Below are 23,814 nucleotides of genomic sequence, written 5' to 3'. Positions count from 1 at the left end.
TTACACAGTTGACCCCTCCCATTCACAAGGGATAAGGACCGGCCCGTGAATAGTGAAAATCCTTGTATAATTGGCGGCCACTGAAATACTTTTTTTGGGGAAGGGGGCTGCATATACAGTGTGTGTGTGTGTGTGTGTGTGTGTGTGTGTGTGTATATATATATATATATATATATATATATATATATATATATACGTGTGTATATATATATATATATATACTGTATATCCATCAATCCATCCATTTTCCGATCCGCTTAATCCTCACTAGGGTTGCGGGGGGTGCTGGAGCCTATCCCAGCCGTCGTTCGGGCAGTAGGCGGGGGACACCCTGAACTGGTTGCCAGACAATAGCAGGGCACACACAGACGAACAAACATGCACACTAACACTCACACCTAGGTACAATTTAGTGTGTTCAATCAGCCTGCCACATATATTTTATATATAGTATAATTAATTGGCCATCCATGACAGTAGGTGGCAGTGGCATTCAATTGTTTTTATCTCAGTCAAATTGATGCACTTCAAATCCTTTCTACTACACACTGAAAAACAAGGATAATAATACATTTACAGTATTCTTTGTTTAAAGTTCATTTATTTCCTTTTCTTTTTTTTTCTTTAATATGAATAAGGATACAATGTCATGCAGAAGTGTACTTCTAAAAATTTTAGAGACAAACGATACTATTTATAGTCGCGGCAGAGTCGGGGGCGCGCGCAATGCTTTGTTCTTCCTTGGTGGGCGTAACGGAAAATAATTGAGACGCACTGCGCTAAGGACAACTGCAAAAACCTCAATTTTGCATGCCATTTAATTGTGTAGGTGTACCTAATAAAATGTCCTGTGTGTGTAGCGAAGCATTAACCCAGCCCTCCTCTACCCCTCCCTCCCCTCCTCGCCGCCCACCATGCAGTGGCGTGCGCGCCCCGTCGTTGGAGTGGTTGCTGGTCTTGGTCTGAGCCGCTACTGCTGGTGGATCGAGGATGGGTTAGTCGTCATGTGCGTGTGGCTCCGGGCATCAGTACAGCTTGATTCGGTCCTGGACTCAGGGCACAGCGGGAGTCTAACCAGCTCGCAGAATTTGTCCATCCCCATGTCGACCGAGAGGGGAGTCGTCAGTGCACATTTTTGACGCATCCATCCGGGGGAAAGTCACCGTTTTGGCCCCATGGAGGACAGACTTTGCCGGTACTGAGGCGGAATATCCCGGGCGGAGGGAGAACGGATAGCGAGGCATCCCTTTTTTGCAAGGATACCTTTTCATTTTTGTCCATTTGATTTTTTCAAGATGGATTGAGAAAAGATCGGATCTTTTTGCATTCTTAATTAGGAGACAGCCGCTGAGCTGCATCCGAGACACCGGCGAGGGGGTGTCGTTGGACGGCGAGGGCCCACTGCTGCTTCCCGTGGAACGGAGGAGGACACCGGAGGAGTAAGACAGGGAGGGAGGGGTACCCCGGGTAGTCTACACCGGGAGCCAGGGGCTGTGCGGCGGCTCCATGAGGAGGGAGAGCCCTGCAGAGCCCAGCCGGAGTAGAGAGAGAGAGAGGACCAGTGGTGGGCCAGTTTGGAAGTTTGGATGCATATGATCACAACCACCATGATTTTTATGATTCTGGGTGCTTCAGTTGTCATGGTAAGACACACACCCGACACATGCCCCGCCACGCATGGTAGAGGGGTTCTACTAATTCGAGTTGAATCAAACACAACCTTCCAGACGGTCAATTTAAGTTTGCTTGCCTTTATAACCACCTTCCTTCATAAATAAATAATCAAGTTTCATCCATGCCTCCTCCTTCTTCTCCCCATCCTCCTCCTGCTCATCTTAGAATCTGGATGGTCTTCTCTCTCTTTTTAACCTCTCCTCGCGAGGGATATTTTTGTCTTGTGCTTTTTTTTTGTGAGAGAATATACAGTAGATCCCCCTTTCTAAAAATTTGCTCGTCATGTCCCAGCTGACTGGCATGTGTGTTTTCAGGCCATCGCCTGTTTAATGGACATGAACGCACTACTAGATCGCTTTCACAACTACATCCTGCCACATCTACGAGGGGAGGACCGCGTCTGTCACTGCAACTGTGGAAGGTAATAAACGCCGTCGTGTGCGGGCGTGTGTGTGTGTGCGTGTGTGTGTGTGTGCGCGCGCGCGCGTGATTCTCTTCATGCTTTACCCGTTGATTTGTTATGGGGAGGCCCGGCGGTGGGGGTCCGCAAAGCTGTCTGCTGCCTCCGTTTATTCCAACACAGAAGACATGCACTGGTGGTCGAGGTGTGTTTTGCATGCGTCGACTGTATACGCCTTTGCTGCATGCAGCCTTGCCAAGGTGTTTGTCGGAGGCGCAATAAAAAGGTGATGGAGTGTGAGCTTCAAGTGCACAAGCACTCGATACGGGCATCAAAAATGAAAGCTGGCTACGATAAAAGGGTGGTGGATGAGGTTGAAGATGTGGTAAGGGAGAGTGTAATGTTGAGTGTTGACTGGGTTAGCAGCGGCAGCAATCAACTCATCCATGTATTCATTAATGTGCAGTAGAATGCATTTCTATTAACTGGAAGGGTGTCAGATACTGCAGGGCAGACATTGTCCTCTTTTCTGGACTGTTGCATCCATTCACACTGAATTTGACATTAAAACGGCAGGCTGTATATACACTATATTTGCCATAGGATTTGGTACACTATTGAACATATGTGCTGTATTGAAAAAAAACTGTCTTAGCAGACAAAATAATGCTTTTAATATAACAGCATCTTTACAAAGGGGATTGGGGGTATTTTGACCTCGCCCCAGGTAAGTCACTTGTATTTTTGTAACACTTTTCTGAGATACTAATAGAATAGTCATGCATACAATTCAGAATTTTACATTTTACAGTTAAAGGGTGAATTTGTATTTTTTTAAAAACTCGCTCTTTGCCATGTTTTTAATACAGTCATTATTACCTGATTAGTTTGTAGTCGTAGTACTAATCGTTGTTTTTGTTTTCATTTCATGACTTCATTTGAGGTGATGAATCTTGTGTTGACCTGTCAGTGAGTGTGTTTGTGGAAATGGATTTGACTTGTAAAAAAGGGCATTGACTTGATAAGCTGTGGTTTCAGCCTACGCCACAGGTGTCAAACTCCGGTCCCCGAGGGCTGCTATCCTGCATTTCTTAGATATATCCCTCCTGCAACATACTCTATTCAAATGATTAGGAAGAGTTTGCTGATGGTGGTCTCTTTTATAATATAGTGGAAGGGGCAAAGAGCCCAAGAGAGGCCAGGGAGCCTTTTTTTTTCTAAAGATCATATTCATTATGTACTACAGCAAACTTGAATGACTGTTTTTGCAAAATGACAAAAGTGCTATTTTTTTTAAAAATAGCAAAATCTCCCTTTAGCACAAGAAAAAACACAAATGTAACATAAAAATAAATACCACCTCCCCAAAGAAGCCCAAAACATTAAAAACAATCTTGTATTACTGGAATGTTTGCCAAAACAAATGTGTTTTTAACTACTTTTTAGTCATTTCCAATTGTCTTCACTCAAAAAGGAAGCGTGTTCCATAATTTGGGGGCAACGGACTGCCAGGCTCTATTACCTTTAGTTTTTAATTTTCTGCAAGCAACCTTAAGTACTTTGTAAAAGGCAGAGAGCAGTCACTGAACACGACAACAGTCACTGAACAAGACAATAAAAAGAAAGAAAATCCTAAAATGAGCTATGGTGCAAGGATGACAGGACAGGAGTGACGTGGCTGAACCTATTAATCAAAAGTCTGAATGTAACTATGTGCTTATTATCGAGGTTGCACCCTGTGTAGAACAGGACTGCATGATAACAAAGCCGTTCCTCATATTTCGACCCTCTGTAGGAAAACAAAGTGGCCCAAGTATTGCAACTTCCCTTGGAAAATTTGAGGTACGAATCACAGAGTGACTCTGTCCAATGTCTATTGCGCTTATCCCTATTTGGGGTCGCAGATGAGTTGAAGCCTCGCCCAGCTGCTTGGGTGAATACACCCTGGATTGGTTGGCAGCACGTCGCAGGGCACAAATAGACGAACAACAATCCACTTGCACAATCAAACCAATATATGGACAATTCCAAGCCAACATTTAACATGTTTTGGAATGCCGGCAGAAGCTGCCATTTTAGAGAATACAGTAAATTCTCTAAGGTTGAACACAATTTGACTTGGCTTAGGCAAAAAAATTTTTACTCCATAAAAAATAAGGGAAGTAAAAATAAACCATTAAAATGTTGCCATCATAAAAACATTATTGACTGAGCAATATTTTCAGCATTTTTTTAAAATTGTAACTGTCACACACGTACAAAAGGTTAAACCCTTTTGGTTAGTAAGATATCAAGGCAGTTAAACACTCAGGTCTCCATTAGGCCTCAAAACACATCTGTTTAGACAAGCTTATTCACTCTAACCATAAATCCATTGTCTCTATTTTGTTTTATTTTATCTTATTTTATTTGATGTTGTTTTTAACATTGTATTTGTGTTTTTTAACTGCTTGTTGTAAGGTGTCCTTGAGTTCTTAGAAAGGTGCCCACAAATAAAATGTATTATTATTATTATTATTATTATTATTATTTTTGTGAATGGCATAAATGTGGCGTGACACACAGCGTAACTCTGCACAGAGGCAGGTTAGACTCAGTGTTGGTTATTTCACACTCAAAAGTAGGCCAGAGGATCTCAGAGAGGGAGGCCTGCAATGCTGTGGTAATGGTGTTAGCTCTCTTCAATCACGGTCAATCAAAGCGGTTCCTTTCATTCTTTTTTAATGTGACGCAAGAGTCTTAACATGGCGGATAGCACATCTGCACCGTGAAGTGGGCAGTTGGAGACTATATATATATATATATATATATATATATATATATATATATATATATATATATATATATATATATATATATATATATATATATATATATATACATACACACACACACACACACACACATATATGTGTGTGTGTGTAATTTTTTTTAATTGATCATATATGGTGTGTGTACCTGTTATTGTGGCCAGTGAGTGTGTTGCTCCTTGTCGGTCATTGTTTACATCACTCGAGTATGCATACGAATGCCCGCCCCATCGATATTCGGTCAGTTTGTCTGGCGCGTGACTTGTGCAGACGTGGGCTGGTCCACCTGAGGAGTGTGGACGTGTCACGGTGCCCACACGACTCACCTTGTCAGCCTGGAGGGCGCAGTCAGTGTCACTTTATTTGGCAACCGCTATCGCTCTGCTGTTCGATGAAGCCTGGCATACGTCAGCTGGCTGTTTGTTTGGTTCTTTGATTTTTCTTTTAATTCACCTGTTCACATTTTAAGGCATTTTAACAATCTTTCTTCATCTCTTACAAAATATACAGTACATATTGGAAAAGGTTTGATTAAGAGCTTGCAAATATCGCAAAAACCATTATCCACTGCAACTATGCTAAGCAAGTATTCTTCCAACATGAATGACAGATTTGTTGCAAAAATTATTAAACATATTACAAAATATATGGATCCGCATGTTAAATGCAAATATTGTCTTGCTACATGTTATGGATTGAATGGTTAAATATTGATGTTCGATTTTATAGGAATCCAAATGAAGGCTTGTTTGGAATACTGTGCTTGTATTATCACATTTATCTTCATATCAGAATACTGCATGCCAAGATTCAATGTCTAATACCATTCGGTGTGCGCTTGACTGGTGTTCAACTGAATGACAATGAAGCTTCTTGTTTGCCAAACCCGATGAAGATGTGTTTTGGTGTGAATGGAATTTGGTGGCACTTCTTACTCAGAATGAAGGCTCTGATTTCCAGGATATAGATTTCCAATTAAAATGGGAATCAACAGCATGCAAATCGGAGCTGAAGACATGATCAAACGTTGAAAGCGAGAGCCACACATGAAACAATCAGGAAGAACAAACTATCAAAGGCTCAAAGGAATTTGACCAAATAGAACAAGACTCGAGAGACTGCGTTCGAAGAAAGAAATCTGCAGTGACAGAAAGGGATGACACATCTGCGAGAGCATGAAGGATTACAGGGAGGTAACAAGAAAAGTTTCAAATTTAGATAGTAGGTAGTTAAATTCGGGAGTCAGCGCAGTGGTGGGGTAGTTTGCATGTCTTCCTCACAGTCACAGAAGTTTTTTGGGGGGGCTCCTGTGGAGAATTTTTTTCCATGGTATTGGGACTACATAGAGTAAATTTGAGTACCTTATCATGAAGATTTTAAATTTTCAATAGCTTTGATGCCGGTATAAGCTTTTTTTTTTTTTTGGTCATTGAATTAACAAGTGGTCGAGAGGTTCTGGGTTTGAACCTCAGCTCTTGTGAGGTTCATTGAGTGTCACGTTCTTTTTGCATGTGCTTGAGTCCCAGCTGGAGCGGCGGGCGTTTCCCTTCAGCGGCGCACCTGTCTCACATCATGATTATGCACTACTTAAGTACCGGGTACTGTCATTCCGACCACTCAGCATCACATAATTCGCTTTCTTCAAGCCATTGTTCCAAGTGCCATTTTCTTGCTGTTCCATGATTTTGCCCTGTTGTTTTTTGTTTTGTTCTGTTTTGTTTTTTTGGGCCACATTTTTGTATCGATTCATGCAAGTACTGTTTTTGTTTCTCACTTTTATTCATGGTTTGCACCATAAACTGAAGCTATTTTAGTTTATATTCTCCTTGCCTTTTGCAAGCACTTTTTGTTCTTTTCATTTTATCATGGTTCATTGTACCAGCGTCATTTGTAGTTTGTCAGCCTCACGCCTTTTTCTGTAAATAAATATTTTTGGTCAAAACTTTTATCTGAGTCTACGTTTGTAGAGTCAGATTCTGTCCAGAAAACTTCCAGACATCCTGACAATTGAGGATGCTGGTCCATAGGTGTGAATGGGAGTGTAAATGGTTGTTAAATGAAAACAAGCGCTGTAGAAAATTGGATGGCTAAGACAGTAGTAACACGTTATTATAATTTTATGGGCTACACTATTAATGACATAATACAGGGTGTATTATCAGTGTAGTGGGTCCGCTGATTAAGTGATGGTGTGAATATGAGTGTGAATGATTGTCTGTATGTGCCCTGTGATTGACTGGTGGCCATCTGGGGTGTAGTCTGCCTCTTGCTAAGATAGGATATGCTGCAAATAGTACAGAAAATGGATGGCTGTATATTGAGGGCATTAATATAATTACATTTTAGAGGGTGAAAAGCTTTCTACAGATCACATTGGTGCTAATTTATTGCTAACAACAGTATGTGTCCTATTGAAGTGACTAACTTACTTCAGTACTGTTTAACTGTCCAAAGAACTCTTTGGAAAATTCATAACATTAGTACAGACTTAAAGCGGAAGGCAAATCAAAAATGTTCTTGACAGTAATATGTTCTAAGCACCCCCACGAGTCTAAACACGGTATTGTGATGGATATTGCATTGTGGAAGAAGCAGAATAATCTACGAGTTTTTATCCATTCCAGTGGGTAGCCATTTTGTCCTGTACTGCCATTTGTTGTCAACTGAAAATGACACCACAATGCCTAAGGGCTCAGGTTCCAAACGTCACTTGACCAGACTCAGAAAACAGGTGTGCCGTGAAAGTCATGGAAGTGGCAGTCCAAGACAAAATGGCCGCTCCCTGAGATCGATAAAAATGGTTGTAAAATATTTTATGTGACTTCCCCTTTAAGCCTTACAAGGCTTTTGAACAGACCTGTACATAGCACACAGTAGATCTAACAGGCATCCCTCTTTACCGACAGGCATCATGTCCACTATGTCATTCCGTACGATGGGGACCATTCCCTGGTGGACTCCTCAGAGAACTACTTTGTCAGTGACAGTGTGACCAAGCAGGAGATGGACTTGATGCTGGGGCTTCTGCTGGGCTTCTGCATCAGCTGGCTCTTGCTGTGGCTGGACGGCATCCTGCACTGCGCCGTCAGGGCCTGGAGGTCGAGCCGCTACTACGGTAAGATGCCCTTTGGTCCTGGACCCACTCGACTCTCACTGCAGACAGACAGTGTGACGTTTGATAATTTGACATGGTGAATATTGAGGTTGGAGACGAGTCATTCTGTGCAGCTGTTATGAGGAATTATTGAAAATAGAAATCATTTGCTCCAGCCTTCATTAACTGTACAAGCATTTTGACAAGTGTATAGATGATTTAACCACTGTTAGTAAAACATGTAAACAATAAAACTGTCGGTTGTAAATGGCAATTTATCTTAAAGACGCTGCAAAGGGAACATACTGGCACCGTTAAACTTTTTTTCACCTTTTTTCCCCCTATTTTTTGTGGGCGAGGTCCCACTTTGGCATTCAGCATGAATCAACCCCCCACGCCCTCAATGTAAAAAGTGTATGCGCCTTAATTTAGCATCAGCAGTTGTCCGGCGCACTTGCGATATATGTACAATATTATTCCCCGGCCCTTTTCTCCCAGTGTGGAGTTAGCTAGATTTGTCTACACCCCAAAAATGTATCTTCCCAGGATGTCTCAATTTACTGAACTAAACTTCACCGAGTGTACCTACTTTGCCGGTGTTCACACCTTAGCCTGACGGTGACAGTAATGTGACAGATGTAGCCCTTGATTCAGTCAATTGAGTCGATATTGTTATTTGTTCTATATGTATGTGTTACTGCCAATTTTATGCTAACGCAACAGTTGCTTGATGGTTTAAAATGACCGTAATAGGGATGTTAATATCCATTAGCCCGTTAGTGTCAGGTGTTTCCCCCTGAATGTGAGCATTAAGCTAAAGATGGGAAATATTGTCATGGCTTGGGCCTATAGGGTCTCAACATTATTTCTGTGAAGGTAACCTGCATCTCTCATCATCTCAAGATGAACAATGAGCAACATGTCAGACTTTATGTTTCCTTTTCTCAAAGGATCAAGTCGATACCAAAACAAAATTTGGGCGCACAGATGCCGAGAAAATGGACATTTTATCTCGCTGACTATTATCTGCTGTCAAAACAATTGATCATTCATCCGAGCAACCTTGTCAGTTCAAATATTGCTCAAGTGGCACTTTGTGAGCTGTAAATTCTCTGTGGTGCACATTTTGACGCTTCTTTCAGAGCTTTATTAAACTCTATGTCAGTGACCTGTACATCTAATGAGATGAAATGTAAAATACATTAATGCACGTATGACAAGAGGGTAGAAGTACGAGCACTGTAGGATCCAATTTCTGTTTCTCGAAAGTCAAATTTCCATCCATCCATCCATTTTCTCAAGTGTGTATCCTGGAGTCCATCCCAGCTGACTGGATGTCAGTCAAACACAGGGCACAAATAGAGACAGACAGTCATTCACACTCATTTTTAGGCCGTCACTGAGTGCAAAATGAACCTACACAGCGCACTCAAGTCAGGCGAGTGAAGCCCTTTACTATCAGTGACAGTTCAGTACCCACAGTACTAATTATTTGACTCCAGTGTCCCCCTTAGTTCTTTTTTTAGTTTCAGAAAGTACACAGATGTAAATACAAGTCATGCTTCTGGTATTGTTCAGGCTAGCAAAGAGAGCCTTTCTGGCCCTGCACCACCAATTTTTGTTCCCCGCCTTTATATATTTATATGGCCTAACGGTGACCCCAGCCCCACAATCTGCATCATCATCAACATCATCATCTTTTCACGCCATATGCTTGGATCGAAATAAGCATATCTGTGCCTTTATTTTCCTTTTCCCTGATAGTTGCTCAATGTGTTCTCTGATTACACAATAGCCACTGAGCTGGATAATACAACATCCACAACATTCTTACGTTGGAACCACCATCTGCTTTTGTATCTAAATATGGAATGTTTTCAGTCGTTTGGCACAAATTGGCAGGGGAAAAAAAACATCCATGATGACAGAACATTCTGTGCAAGCTGGGGCTTCAGTCCCTCCGTTTTTTTTTAATTAGTAGAAATGTTGGTGATGCTGATTAACCTCAAACTTTTGGGGATTTCAATTTGTTTTTTTTCTATAGGAAAGAATGAAAATAAAAATATTCTATTCCAGGGACAACTGTTCTCATCATAAAGTCTTTGTTTACTGTACACACAGTTGTACTGTACAGTTGATAAAAGCAAGTAACAATTGAATTTAGTTGTGAAATAATTTGTGCATTCTACTTTTTAACATTTTACTATTCTTAGGGTAGAATAAAACACATAAAGGCAGCATGCACATTTGCCTGAGAGTTCTGAGGATACATTTGGGCAGATTTTTTGCTTTCCTTTGCGAGGGAAACCTTGAAATACTGTACAAGCGGTGTACGCTGGCAGTGAACTCAATTCAACTCACTTAACAATAAGTATCAGTTTGGCTTCAAGATGTTTCATGACATTCTCAGTAGAAGTCAGCTGTCACATTAGAATTAAAAAAATGTTGTTTATTTTTAAAACAACCTAATTTTTCTTCATGGAAACGCTGTGTAGCCAAATGCTCACAAACAATTCGAACCACCATTGACATGCTAAGAGTTAGCATCGATATGGGTTTAGAAGCAACGCATTTGAACACAACACATTTAGAGAGTTTAATAATACCGCTAGGCATATATTCTTTATTCTCGACAAAAAGTGACTAATCTTACAGTATCTTACTGCGTCACTTACAATAATAGTAGAAAAACAACCCTGATCTTCTTTGTGACTGCATGGATGTACAGGAAGCTTTTATACTGCCTCCCCCTGGCGGGCATACTCTGAGGAGCAGCACAATGGAATGTAGCATTAAATCCTGAGGCACAATTTGTTTAATCTTTTACATTCTATTTAATGATGTTACTACACTATGTTTATATCAAGTATATTATACAGAGAGCTATTTCAGACACAAAAATGTTGGGTCTTTAGGGGGGTGTAGGCTGGGATGGATTACTTTCCATTTTCATTCATTTCAATGGAGGAAGATGATTTGATGTTTTGATTTACTAGCGTGGTCACTGAATGACTGAAACACGTAGCTCAAGCAGTTAGAATAGTTTTGGATTTTTCATGATAGGTTTTTTTTTTCTTTTCATTTTGATGTGTAATAAAGTAAAGTAAACTAAAATCCCCAGAAGACTGTTTGACCTTTTTCTGTATGGACGTACAGCAACAACGAAATAAATACTTGTTCAAGCTCACGTATGATATTAATAGACAAAGACTAAAACTAAGGACATTTTAACTATAGTTATAACTTTTGTTTGATTTATAAAGCATAAGTTAATTTTTGTATTTTAAAAGATATGAAAATTCATTCATTCATTCATTCATTTTCCGAACCGCTTGATCCTCACTAGGGTCGCGGGGGGTGCTAGAGCCTATCCCAGCTGTCTTCGGGCAGTAGGCGGTGGACACCCTAAACCGGTTGCCAGCCAATCGCAAGATATGAAAATGTTTTTTTAATTTTAGTGTTGGTTATTTTGTTAGTCTTCGTTAACTATAATAACAAGATTGGATTGCAGTTCTATTCATTCTTGTCCATTCAACCACATAGAAGGACAAAAAAGTGAAACAATAAAATACCCATTATACACTGCATGCATTTAATGTTGATACTAGATAGTTATTATACTTTGTAATACAAAATGTTAGGATACACAGAGTCACCTATGAGAGTCGGATACAACATTCAGTGCATTAGTGGACAGAAATGCAAAAGCACTCAAAAAGTGGAAGCAGCCGCAGAGGATGACAAATTATTATTTTTTTTCATTTTGTGCAGGTTGGGAATGCCCCGTGTGTGTGTGTGTTGTGTGTGTGTGTGTGTGCGCGCGTTTGTGTGCGTGTGTGTGCATGTGTGTGTGTGAGTGTGCGCGTTTGTGTGTGCGGGTGTGTGTGTGAGTGTGTGTGTGCGAGGTGGCGAGAGGCTCAGGATGAAGGTGCTGTCACGTCTCCACCCCCACTTACACACCACTCTCTCCTCCACCCGTTCTAAAAATAGATTGAGAGTGAGTGAACAGCTGGAATGGCAAGTGAGGAAGATGCACACACACATGAGGATGTTGCGATTGCCTCTCCACCTCATTTTTTATATGATGGTTCATGTTCTATGAATATAATATCATTGGCAAGAAGGAAACAAAAAACAAGACAACAAAAGTTAAGCCCTCAACTTAAAATCATAAAAAATTTTATAAAATACAATCAATTTTCCAGGCCATGCATTGTCATCTCCACGCTTCTATTCAAACAAGAGACCTGTCTTTGCTTGCCCCCCATTTCCTTTGGATACCCTTCAGAACAGTCCTTGTGGACAGCATGGCCCATTCGAAGCTATAAATAACTCACCCCCACCCCTACATCACGCACACACACCCCATCCTCGCTCAACTTCACCACCATTGCTCCTCCTTCTCCTCCTCCTCCCACTCATCTGTTAGCTGGGCCAATTGTGATCTCGGCTCTTGCCTCCTCCTGTCTCCCAGGGCCTCGCCTCACCTCCTTCACTTTAAAACCTGAGTGATTGAAAAGTGAACATCTCTGCCCCACTCCTCACCTCACACGACCAAAATTCATCAGTGTTGGCCTCCAGGTGGCCAGCGATCCACATCTACGTGACTTTTATGTCATCAAATTGACGATGTCGCGCAGAACTGTAGTCGAATGTTTTATACATTTTTGAATTCTGAGATTCTTGTTTTTCACATGTTACTCCAGCTACTTTGGTGATGGGATTATGTCTTTTTTTCTTCAATTTAGTGTCCTCTCTCCCTCTAGACTGGCCTTAGATAATCGCATCGTGTCATTCAGTTGAATAAATAAATGCCTCATCTCAAATGAACAGCTTTCCACTTGTCGGCCATAATTATGTGTGGTGAGATGAAAACCTATTTGAATGAGAAAATCGGTTTTGATGTGAGTGCATCGAATCAAACCAAATCCAATTGTTCCACTTCGAATTGTATCACACCCCATGTTTTGAGATACGTAACGAAAGGTCTTTTATTGGCAAGATGATCAAGATATTCACCCCTTGTGTGTATATATTCTTTTATTTATTCATTTTCCGATCCGCTTTGTCCTCCCAAGGACGCGGGGGGTGCTGGAGGCTATCCCAGCTGTCTTCCGGCAGTAGGCGGGGGACACCCTGAACCGGTTGCCAGTCAATCGCAGGGCACACAGAGACGAACAACCATCCGCGCTCACACTCACACCTAGGGACAATTTTGAGTGTTCAATCAGCCTGCCATGCATGTTTTCGGAATGTGGGAGGAAACCGGAGTACCCGGAGAAAACCCACGCAGGCTCGGGGAGAACATGCAAACTCCACACAGGTTGGCTGGAATCAAACCCTCCACCTCTGCACTGTGAGGCTGGCGTGCTAATCAGTCGACCACTGTGCCGCCTAGTTGTACATTCACAGCTCATATCCTTCCCAAGAAGACAAAAAGTTCTCTTGACTGCTGGGCTGCAATCTAATTTCAACCTTCATATCTATGATAGGATATCACAAGAAATAAATCCAGGACTGTGCACTCTGCCGGTGTGAGAAAGCTCCCTTGTACTTCCCAGAATTAAATGTTATTAGAGCGATGTAGAAGCTGGGGGCTAAACGACCTCAGCCACTCCAGTCCAAAGTCTGTGCGAGTGCAATAAGTCATTTTTATGCTGGGCAAATGAGTGAAACTTTAATGCAAGCCATTCTGGGTCGTCGTGTGTAAGTAGCCCCTCCCAACACACGAAAAGCTGCAAGGAAGATGTGCTTGGGAGTGGATTCAATTTTAAAACATTGATCATGTCATTTGTGTAGTTCACCAAATTGTCACTTCTGTAATCGGAACAATCTCGTCTTGTACCCAGAAAAACACACACACACACGCGCACACACGCACACACACACACACACGACAGCAGTGTAATCAGAGCATTATACCGTCTCGCATCTCTCTTCTCCAGATACGCCATCCTGGTCATGGCTGCCACAGTTCTGCAACCTTCGAGAGTTGCGTCGCAGGGCCCAGCTCCGACAGTTAGACGACTCAAGTGGCAACATGGTGCATATCAAGCAGAAGCTCTACCACAATGGCCACCCAAGCCCCCGTCATCTCTGACTCAACAGCAGAATCACAACCAACTAATCTGAGCGTGTCCGGCTGGAATCCTTCTTTCACCCGCCCCCAAATTTCACGGCATGTGGCCTCACAGGAATCCCCACGCACCCTGCATAACGTTACCCTCTGAAGAGCCCCAAGAGAATTTTCTGCAGTCCGAAGCAGGCCCCCATCACCATCGGAGAAATGAAATTCCCAATTGAAGCAAGTTGGGTCCAACATTTTGGGAGCAGGGACAAAAACAAAACAAAACATTTTTAAGGGTGGTTTTTTTCTGTATAGAGACATTTTCTGTGTTGATTGTTTAACTTGGCATGCTCTTTTAGAACAGGGTACGATGTGGGCAGTGTTTCCGTTTTTTATTTTGGGTGGGAGAGTTGTTGCTTTGGGGTGGGTGGGTGAATGAAACTCCTGGGTGGGTGGGTTTTTGTGATGTTAGATTGCTGCTTGTGTACATAGGTATAAATATGGACCGGGGGGTTAAAAACATAAAAAAAAGAGGAAGTGGGTTTGATGACTTGTTTATCGATAAGAATTGGCTTGTTGGGTCCAAATTATAGCAGCAGAACAGGAAGATGAGTCTGTTTGAAAACTGGATGTGATACCATGTTAAATTCTGCCAAAAAAACAAAAACAAAAGAAACACAGATGAATTAGCTTTATAGTGAATTACCTGAATGTAATATTTTTTTCCGTGTAAATATGTGAGAGAGAGGGAACGAAAAGGGTTGTGGTTTGGGTTCTCTTTGCTACATATAATTATCATTTCTGAGAATACACAGGAGGAGAACATGTGTGCTTCCTGTTTTCATGTACGTAGATCCCTTTTCAGTTTTCTCACTTTTGTGTTGCCCGGCCAGTGGCCTCCTCGAATTCATAGAGCTCAAGCATAACTACCCAATGAAAAAGATAACACAAACTAAGGAAATTACTCCAAACACAGCACAATACGGATTAAAGACCCTGTAAAGTGAATTCAGATATATTTCTCAATACATTCTACATGTTTAAAGACACAGCTGAAAATGTGCTAAGACTGAGAATTAGCTAGCACTCATTTGTGTATAGCGTGAAACTGTTTTTCACCATTTAGGTTTTTCTGATTTTTGGAGCCTAGTCACACAATTTGGCATCAGGCATGAGTCTCTCCTCACCACTTAGAACTTCAATGCCTTCACTCACATCAATGGCAATTGCGTTACTGAGTTATTATTAGTTGGCTAAAGATTAGCTTGTGAGCTAGCTGGTAGCTAGCGGCCTCTCATCGTGGTGTGGAAAGCCCTGTGACGACCCACCTGGAGGCTATTAGTTAATATATTTTTGCGGATCACACATGTAGATATGTGCCAGCATAAGCCCAGTGTGATTTCACGCATTCTGTATATATGGCCACAGCGTTGTGGAGACACCAGCGAAGATAGAGACGACGGTTAACAACAATCTTCTCTGTCAAGCATTAAATCTACTAGACATATATATATATTTGCCTGGTGGTCAAGTGGTTAGCGCGTCGACCTCACAGTGCAGAAGTACCGGGTTCGATTCCAGCTCCGGCCTTCCTGTGTGGAGTTTGCATGTTCTCCCCGGGCCTGCGTGGATTTTCTCCGGGTACTCTGATTTCCCCCCACATTCCAAAAACATGCATGGCTGGCTGATTGAACACTCGAAAATTGTCCGTAGGTGACAGTGAGAGTGCGGATGGTTGTTCGTCTCTGTCTGCCCTGCGATTGGCTGGCAACCAGTTCAGGGTGTACCCCGGCCTACTGCGCAGAGATGGCTGGGATAGGCTCCAGCACCCCCCGCGACCCTTGTGCGGATAAAGTGGATCAGAAAATGGATGGATGGATATTTATTTTTACTTTACAGGGATCTTAAGAGGTCAACTGCTCACGATGTACAAGGTACTCTTAAAAGGGAAGTAAACCCCCAAGTTCTCTTGAGAGTAATATGTTCTATCCATCTCTACTAGTCCAAACATGGCATTCTGATTAATATTGCATTTGTGTGATATGAAATAATCAGCAAAATCCACTCGTTTTAGCCATCTCAGGGGTGGTCATTTTCCCCACTTTATTTCAGCTGAAAATGACATCACAGTTGCTCTGGGCTCAGGTAACAACCAATCACAGCGCATTCGTTTTCTGAAGCTGAGCCATGATTGTTTGTTACCTGAGCCCTGAACAACTGTGGCAACTCCCTGAGATGGACAAAAATGGGTGGATTTACTGCTTAACTCATATTCCACAAACACAATTCTAATCATCATGCTATGTTTACACTAATATGGCTGCGTAGAACTTATTATCGTAAAGAAAAATTTGGGGTTGATTTCCCCTTTAAGTAAACTCCACGCTAGAGGTGTTAACATTTATCAATTAATTGACAATAAATCCATTATCAACTTGAACAACTATTTTAATAATTGAGTAACCATTTAGAGCCATTGTTTAACTTAAAAATTGTCCAAATCCTCTGATTTCAGCCTCTCAACAGTAACTATTCTCTAATTTCCGTAGTCCTTCATGGAAGCAGTCTGATAATATTTTCTTATCTTCACAAGCATCTGCTTTTCCTTTATAATCAATAGATCAAGAATTCGATAGTGACAGCCCAACTCCACAGGTTATTGTTTGGGTCATATGACTTCTGCGTCACTGTAGACTTTATTACCACAACACACAACACCTTTACAGAAGGCAGTGTACTATGTCACATTTGTAAAGCTGTCGTTTATTATGGAGGATAAGGGAAAAGTCCGTTAAACGTTACAACGGTGACTCGAAATACTTAAAACACACAAATTTACTGTATGTAACTTCTCACCATCAGCCATGAAGCGCAGGGAACCCTCACCAGATCCCCACTCGCCCACCCTCCTCCTGTCCAGACATTGCTGTTGTGAGGATGAAATGTCTGTTTTATTAAAAGTGCCATTGAAGCGCAGCAGTGACCTCTGATGTTTGATTGTGTCAGTACAACCACACTCATAATTATGCGTGGGGTATGCGCTGCTCAGAATGAAATAGAAAGTAAATATTCATTTAACTTATTTTCACTGTATGACTGGGGGGAATGTGAAACAGAAGTTTATCAGTGAAAAAAAAAAGGAGAATAATTAAAATAAAAAGAGCAAATGTTCTGGTTCCAACAACGTGAGTAAAAAATATAAATATTTGCAACTACTGTCTCAAATTTTAGGAGCAACTTACAACCCTTTTGGCGTAGTCTGGAGCCCTGCTCTCTCAGTTTGACCTTATCATCAACAATCCATTGCTCAATGCCCACTGATCCTCCAATTTTTTCTTTAAAAACCATTGCCCCCAAAGCAACTAATAGTAACTGTCACCACAATCCTGTTTAATTATTTGTATGAATACATATGTAAAGAAAATGATAATTCATCCTCACATAGATTTTAAAAACGTTTTAACATGACAAAATTAAAAAAGAAATCTTCATTTGATATCATTAAAAAAACATTCTTAATTTTCATGTACGTATAAGTATAAAATGTTGCTGCTTTCTTCACAAATTGTAACTTCCTCTGTATAGTGCATTATTCTCTATTCACTTTCGTCTCCGAACACCACATGTTGAGGCTGCTCTTTCTTTTGGAAGAAGTGCTGCTCTCCTTATATCGCGACATCCCATGCGACCTCATCTATGACAACAATTTTTGGTTATTAAATATTTTTCCCGGAAAGTTTTGGACTCATCATGAATGTGACCTCAGTGGCATTTGAATCAATTACATTAGCTATTTACAAATTATTTTTGACAACAATGCACAGTACTGTACGCTAAGAAGATGAAGTTCACAGTGTATTAATGACGTTCCTCTGCCCGCCAACATGGTTTCACCCAGCGTTCAAACACTGTGACAGTTGTGGTTAGAAGTACACACAGCAGTTTCCAACACATCGTCGATGAAAAATAAGGAGGCCTGCTTCTCTGTCCTCTGTAGTCCTCCTGTGGAGAAAGTATAACACGGCTTGACAGGTTTGACATAGATTTACTCAGCCTGCAAATTTGTCCCACTTAGAAAGGAAGACACAGAACTTCCATTCCATAAAACACTCTTCCCACTATCCTTCTAAGCGTAAAAGATGACGATGACACAACCTGGCATCGATTCGACAGTCATTGTCACCATTTTGCTCACGTTCAATTTGAACTGAAAGTTCACATTGCCTTTGTGATTACGGTGGTTCCTTTTACGCTCAGCCTGACATGAAACATTCACATTTAGTGCAACTTTGACATCATCAAGTTGCCATTAGCGTAACAAACATATTTGAATCAGGGACCTGTACAGGAGTCCAAAGTAGTTGCTGAAATAATTCCACATGATGGCAATCTGACCTTAATTTAGGGACTTGCAGGATGCCCCTACCTGACATCAAAGCTTTATGCTAGTGCATAAAGTACATCTCCACCTTTTTGTGTAGTGTTGTTGCCTTGTGCAAATAATGGTATGCCATCCTGGTCTGGTTCAGTTTGGTTTGATTTAATTTGACTTGACTTGACCCGACCGGACCATTTGGCTGCTAGTTGGATGGTCGGATAAGTCACCTCACCCACTTCAAGTGTTGGCAAGTCATGAGTCAACATGTCATGAACAATCATGGTGTAACATCAAAACCAAACTTATCATAGCAAACTGAATAAAATACGAACTAGTTACGAAACCACTGATGATTGAAGAAATTATGTAGACGCAGCATGCCTTGACACACTATTTACGTTCTTATTGCCGCAAAACATGCAGAGTGCATTCAATTTCCCAGCGACGCTACATTATATACGAAATGGTCATATATATTCACATAATTTAAATACACTGGCAATATATGCATTTTCGTGTCCGTAGGTTTTGGTTACTAAAGTAACCGTACAGTCATACTGTACACAAAACTGACCTGGGTGACCTCGTCCACTGAGAGGCGTAGCATATACAGTACCGTACTTCGTTCACTTGCTATGGGACATATAATCATTCCTACCATTGGACACTTTAGTTAACCGACTTGAAAAAAAAAATAAAAAAATAACAAACGTGTATGTAAAAAAAAAGTATTGTTTTTCTAATAAATTTACGTAGCGCCAAACAGTCATACGGTAGTCTGAAATAGCTGATGGTGATCACCTAGGCAACACTGGTGACGAGTTTGATTTTTTTCAATGCGTCATTTCAATGCACCCTAACTGGGGCGGGGTTTAAGGTTACGTGTCTGTTCAGTTGAATCCGACAGTTTCACTGTCTTAGAGCAAATATGTCGATACCTTGCGGCGCCTTGACTCGGAATGCTTTGGCAATCAGGAACTCTGGCATTTTGGTGGTAAGTCGACTTCGAGACCCCGTTTTGACGTGTCTTTACTGGACACATGAACGTGTGAAGTTATATCATGGAAGCTCACATGGGATATAGTAGTTCCCGTTATCATGCGAGGCAATGTAATGTTATACTTTATCATCATAATCAATTTTGCGTCGAAATATATTTGAATAACACAGGAAATAATAGTACCGTACAAGAGTCTCTGTAGTTAGTCGTTCATTATAGCAACTACTGTATGTCGTAGGTTCTGAAATATTTTTAAAATGTTTTAGTGTAATGTAAATATATTATACAGTAGTTACATCGTAAATTTATCAGCAAAAAGAAGTTGAAGCGCTTCTTAAATTCAGCCGTCATTGCCACAAAGACAGTTTGGTAACAAAGAAAGCAAAGTGATGTAACAAGAGCACGCAGTTCACCCTGGTTACCACTAAGGGGAGACTATGTTACACAGAAAGAGTTACTCAACGGTCACGACATTAGGGACGCTTTCACAATTGGATGCCCTCCGAGCAAGAGCTTTGTAATGTTTAATTCGTTTTTGAATGAACATTTTAAATAATTTTTGATTTGGAATTTAAAGTTATCAAGTAAAAGTATATGTTAAGTTATTAATAACACTCTGCATCCTCCACTTGTACATAATTACAAGTGTTGGCTAATATTGATTCAAGGGTGGAAAGTTAGCCCATCTTAAAGTCATGACAAGCAACACAACCTGTCAACGCTTACTGTTGTGTGACAGAAAAAAAAAACTAATAAATTCAATTACACATCAACATCTCCCTCACTGACAGTTTAATCTTATAGAGGGTTCCTGTTATTTGTTGTCTGTGATGCAGACGGTGCGCAATGCCCAGACGTTGACTTCACCTGCTCCTGAACCCAGGGTAAAGAAGTTCCAGATTTACCGCTGGGATCCAGACACTGCTGGGGACAAACCCCGTATGCAGACATATGATGTTGACCTAAACACGTAAGACATGTGACACATGGTGCTTCAGAAAAACAAAATAACAGGGGGTGCCACAAGATAGCAGTAATTGCCTTAACCACCCACACAGTTAATTGGTACACAACGCAATGATTTTCTATATTTTTATAGACACAAAAAATGTTCACATTAATGTAAGATAGACCCTGCGACTGGCTGGCGACCACGCGGTGTACTTTGCCTCTTGTTCAACATCAGTCAGGATAGGTCCTGGGTCACCTGTGACCCTTGGAAGTATAAGTGGTATAGTTACTGTAAATGATTGATGGATAGCAGACAGTTACATGTAACACAGATTTAGTAATTTCCCATTGGCCAATGAACATACAGCTGGCTCCGTTTTTTTAAATATATCAACCCAAAGGCAAGTATTTGCGCAAGGAAATGGTTCAGTTGAAATAAACCCCACATTTTCTCCAGTTGAGTAAATGCCCCAACACACTAAATGAATTCGACTGAACATTGGTGAGCGGTGTTCTCAATTTTAGGATACTGTTCCAATATAACAAAAATGCAATGCGAGTGTTTCAGGAATTTGGGTAACATTTTCTACTTGATGTTTTGTATGGTCCGATCAATTTTAGCTGCAGGACACTAGTAGCCCTGATTATAGATGCACAGGATGATTAAAATGGATGAGTGGGTATGACAGTGTTTTGAATACCGGTCGTTTCTCTTTTTATACAGCTGCGGTCCGATGGTTCTGGATGCCCTCATCAAGATCAAGAATGAGATGGACCCCACACTTACATTCAGACGTTCCTGTCGTGAGGGTGAGGGACTAATTATTGTTGTTTTCTTCACTACAACTTAACGACATTTAAATGAATAGTACAAAACTGAGAATGCTGCTCTAATGACTAATGTTCATTCCAGGTATTTGTGGCTCATGTGCCATGAACATCAATGGAGGCAATACACTTGCATGCCTCAACAAAATAGACGGCAACACAAACAAAGCCACTAAAATTTACCCGCTCCCTCATATGTACGTGGTCAAAGATCTTGTGCCTGTAAGTACTGGAAGTTTGTTTAGTTGTGAGTTTAGTTTTTTTTTTGAGCAGAACATTTACTTCCGGTTCCTGCAAAAAAATGACATTTCCTAAGCTAATACATTTTTATGAAGTGCTGATTAAAAATATAACTTCCCCACTCCTAGAATATCCATGTTGGGATAGTGTTTAGGGTTTTAGAATAATATACCGTATGCTAACTTCCTCCAGGACATGAGCAACTTCTATGCACAGTACAAATCCATTGAGCCCTACCTAAAAAAGAAGGATGAAACTCAGGAAGGGAAGGACCAATATTACCAGTCAGTGGAGGACAGGCAAAAACTGGTAAATATATCAATTTCTTTTCATCATCATGAAAGCACATTCCACCAAATGGTACAATTCAGTTCATCTTACCACATGCTTTAGACCTGGTAAGTGGTTTGTCGATGACAGATATGTAGCTACATTCGCTGAAATTGTGTGTCATCATGAACACCACAACACCGTGTAAACTCCGAAATGTATTCAAAAAGAATGTGACAAACTGTTGTGAATCATCTCTCTGTCCAAATTTATTTTAAATGTTTTGTGTTCCCAGTCTGTTCGTATTGCACATATTCTTTGTTCACCAAGAAGATTGGAGAACATAGTTGTCATCTTTATAAAGTTTTACTGTCCAATATCTCTCATGACCAACAAATAAAAGGAATTGCAACATATGTTACACCACAACACACCGAATCAAAATAGACTAGTAGAATCATGCCTTTACATATCTCAAAGAAACATGGAATGCAAAATCCTGTAGATCAGAAAATAGTGGAAAATATGGCGACAAAGTGGACTGGTGAACCCAGAGGTGCGCAAATGCCGTTTTTGACTCACCCCGGGTGCTGTCAACCCACGCTACACCATTAGCATGATGTTCTACTCCGTCATATTAGAACAAAACAATTTTTACTAATAAAGTGTACGTTTGTAAAATGATGTGTTCAACCCAACAGGACGGCTTGTACGAGTGCATCCTGTGTGCATGCTGCAGCACCAGTTGTCCGAGTTATTGGTGGAATGGGGACAAATACTTAGGACCCGCTGTTCTCATGCAGGTACAGTATTGTAAATCCAATTCAGGATGCTGTATGTTCTCTCAAGGAATGTTATTATTTTTTTAATGTAATAGTTAAGAGGTATTTTAATATCATGTCTGGAACAGCTTTTTCAAAACAGACTCAAGAGCAAGATTTACAACAAACTTATGTCACTGACATTACACCAGTTCAAGGGACCGCCCCATGTTATGCAAGTTACATTAGTTGTTGTTATTAATATTATTAGCAGACGTAGCAGTATTGCTATACAAGTAGAGTATGAAAGGTCAATGGAAAATGAAACCCTAATGGGGAAGGGAGTACAGACCAACTAATAGTGTTGTGAAGAATTATTCTGAATACACATTATATAATAATTGGTGAACTTCATGCTGTCACACAGGCCTACCGGTGGATGATAGACTCTCGCGATGACTTTACTGAGGAGCGGCTGTCTAAACTTCAGGACCCCTTCTCTCTCTACCGCTGCCACACTATCATGAATTGCACCAAGTCCTGCCCCAAGGTAGTTTGAGAACTATTAAATATTCTCTCTCTCCCAGATTTAAAAAAGAGTTCTGCGATCTCATTGGCTCTGCTTTCCACAGGGACTCAACCCAGCGAAGGCCATCGCTGAGATCAAGAAAATGATGGCAATTTACCAAGAAAAGAAAGCGGTTGCATCATGAACAGACACGAGTTAAGACCGCTCAGAACCACCAATCCTACTTCAATTTCAGCTGAGTGGAAGAGAAGATCCAACCAGGAACGTTGGCAATTTTTGCAGATGTGGGCAGTTACGTAGCTGACCGTGCTACAAAACGGTCAACATATTTATTTTCACTTTACGAGTCGCAATTAAAAAGCTTTTTTTAAACAATCCGGAACCTGAAGACGTTTGAGGTTATTACAGTCAAAGGCTTTAAAGTGTGTTGTTTAGCCAAAAAAATGGCTGAGGTCAAAGTAGAAGTTAGCATATCTTGCTGGTCACCTCTATATCTTATTTTCTCAATTGCAATACATGAAATACATGAGCTGTCTCGTGTCAGAGGTAAAAATCTGAGCATAACCATCTAATATGTGATTGTTCTGCTTGGACTATAAATGTATTTTCCATTTGTAGCAATGTTATCTGTGCGTTTGTATTAACGTATGATTGTCAATGAATGAATACTGGGGCAGTAAAAACACATAAGTCCAATGTAATGAAAATGAATACAAACTGTAAATAATGGCACATGTACTCATTAAAATATGTTGACTTTATAATGAAATCCGAATTGTATTATGAAATACCTGCCAACATATCTTTATTTG

At 40.8% G+C, this 23,814-nt stretch overlaps 2 protein-coding genes across 3 annotated transcripts; both read left to right on the top strand.

Moving 5' to 3' along the window:
* The first annotated feature begins 805 nt into the window (after positions 1–805).
* Positions 806–14,440, top strand: tmem240a (transmembrane protein 240a). 2 transcript variants are annotated; one of them, XM_086130147.1, is made up of 4 exons: positions 806–1,439; positions 1,989–2,095; positions 7,791–7,999; positions 13,924–14,440. In XM_086130147.1, the coding sequence occupies exons 2-4, from the start codon at positions 2,004–2,006 to the stop codon at positions 14,076–14,078; spliced, it is 456 nt and encodes a 151-aa protein (XP_085986273.1). In that variant the 5' UTR covers positions 806–1,439; positions 1,989–2,003; the 3' UTR covers positions 14,079–14,440. The 2 variants fall into 2 exon arrangements, with proteins under 2 accessions (XP_085986273.1, XP_085986265.1); XM_086130139.1 differs by lacking the exon at positions 806–1,439 and adding an exon at positions 1,449–1,643.
* A 4,839-nt stretch (positions 14,441–19,279) lies between these two features.
* LOC147210182 (succinate dehydrogenase [ubiquinone] iron-sulfur subunit, mitochondrial-like) lies at positions 19,280–23,771 on the top strand. Its single transcript, XM_086130128.1, has 8 exons — positions 19,280–19,417; positions 20,260–20,393; positions 21,099–21,184; positions 21,288–21,424; positions 21,635–21,751; positions 22,414–22,515; positions 22,901–23,023; positions 23,106–23,771. The coding sequence occupies exons 1-8, from the start codon at positions 19,352–19,354 to the stop codon at positions 23,184–23,186; spliced, it is 846 nt and encodes a 281-aa protein (XP_085986254.1). The 5' UTR covers positions 19,280–19,351; the 3' UTR covers positions 23,187–23,771.
* The last annotated feature ends 43 nt before the right edge of the window (positions 23,772–23,814 follow it).

Source organism: Hippocampus guttulatus, chromosome 1, assembly GCF_054856545.1.
Source record: "Hippocampus guttulatus isolate MCC_2025c chromosome 1, RoL_Hgut_1.0, whole genome shotgun sequence".
NCBI lineage: Eukaryota > Metazoa > Chordata > Actinopteri > Syngnathiformes > Syngnathidae > Hippocampus > Hippocampus guttulatus.
The sequence above is the reverse complement of the archived record's forward strand: the minus strand, read 5'-3'. Positions and strand labels throughout refer to the sequence as shown.

What these genes read in the sequence shown, in the direction of transcription:
- LOC147210182 (XM_086130128.1), top strand. Translation starts at nt 19,352, where the DNA reads ATGTCGATACCTTGCGGCGCCTTGACTCGGAATGCTTTGGCAATCAGG. An exon ending in GACCCGCTGTTCTCATGCAG is followed by an intron (nt 22,516 to 22,900) that starts GTACAGTATTGT and finishes GCTGTCACACAG; the next exon opens with GCCTACCGGTGGATGATAGA. An exon ending in GCACCAAGTCCTGCCCCAAG is followed by an intron (nt 23,024 to 23,105) that starts GTAGTTTGAGAA and finishes TGCTTTCCACAG; the next exon opens with GGACTCAACCCAGCGAAGGC.
- tmem240a (XM_086130139.1), top strand. Translation starts at nt 1,587, where the DNA reads ATGCATATGATCACAACCACCATGATTTTTATGATTCTGGGTGCTTCA. An exon ending in TGGGTGCTTCAGTTGTCATG is followed by an intron (nt 1,644 to 1,988) that starts GTAAGACACACA and finishes GTGTGTTTTCAG; the next exon opens with GCCATCGCCTGTTTAATGGA. An exon ending in TGTCACTGCAACTGTGGAAG is followed by an intron (nt 2,096 to 7,790) that starts GTAATAAACGCC and finishes CTTTACCGACAG; the next exon opens with GCATCATGTCCACTATGTCA.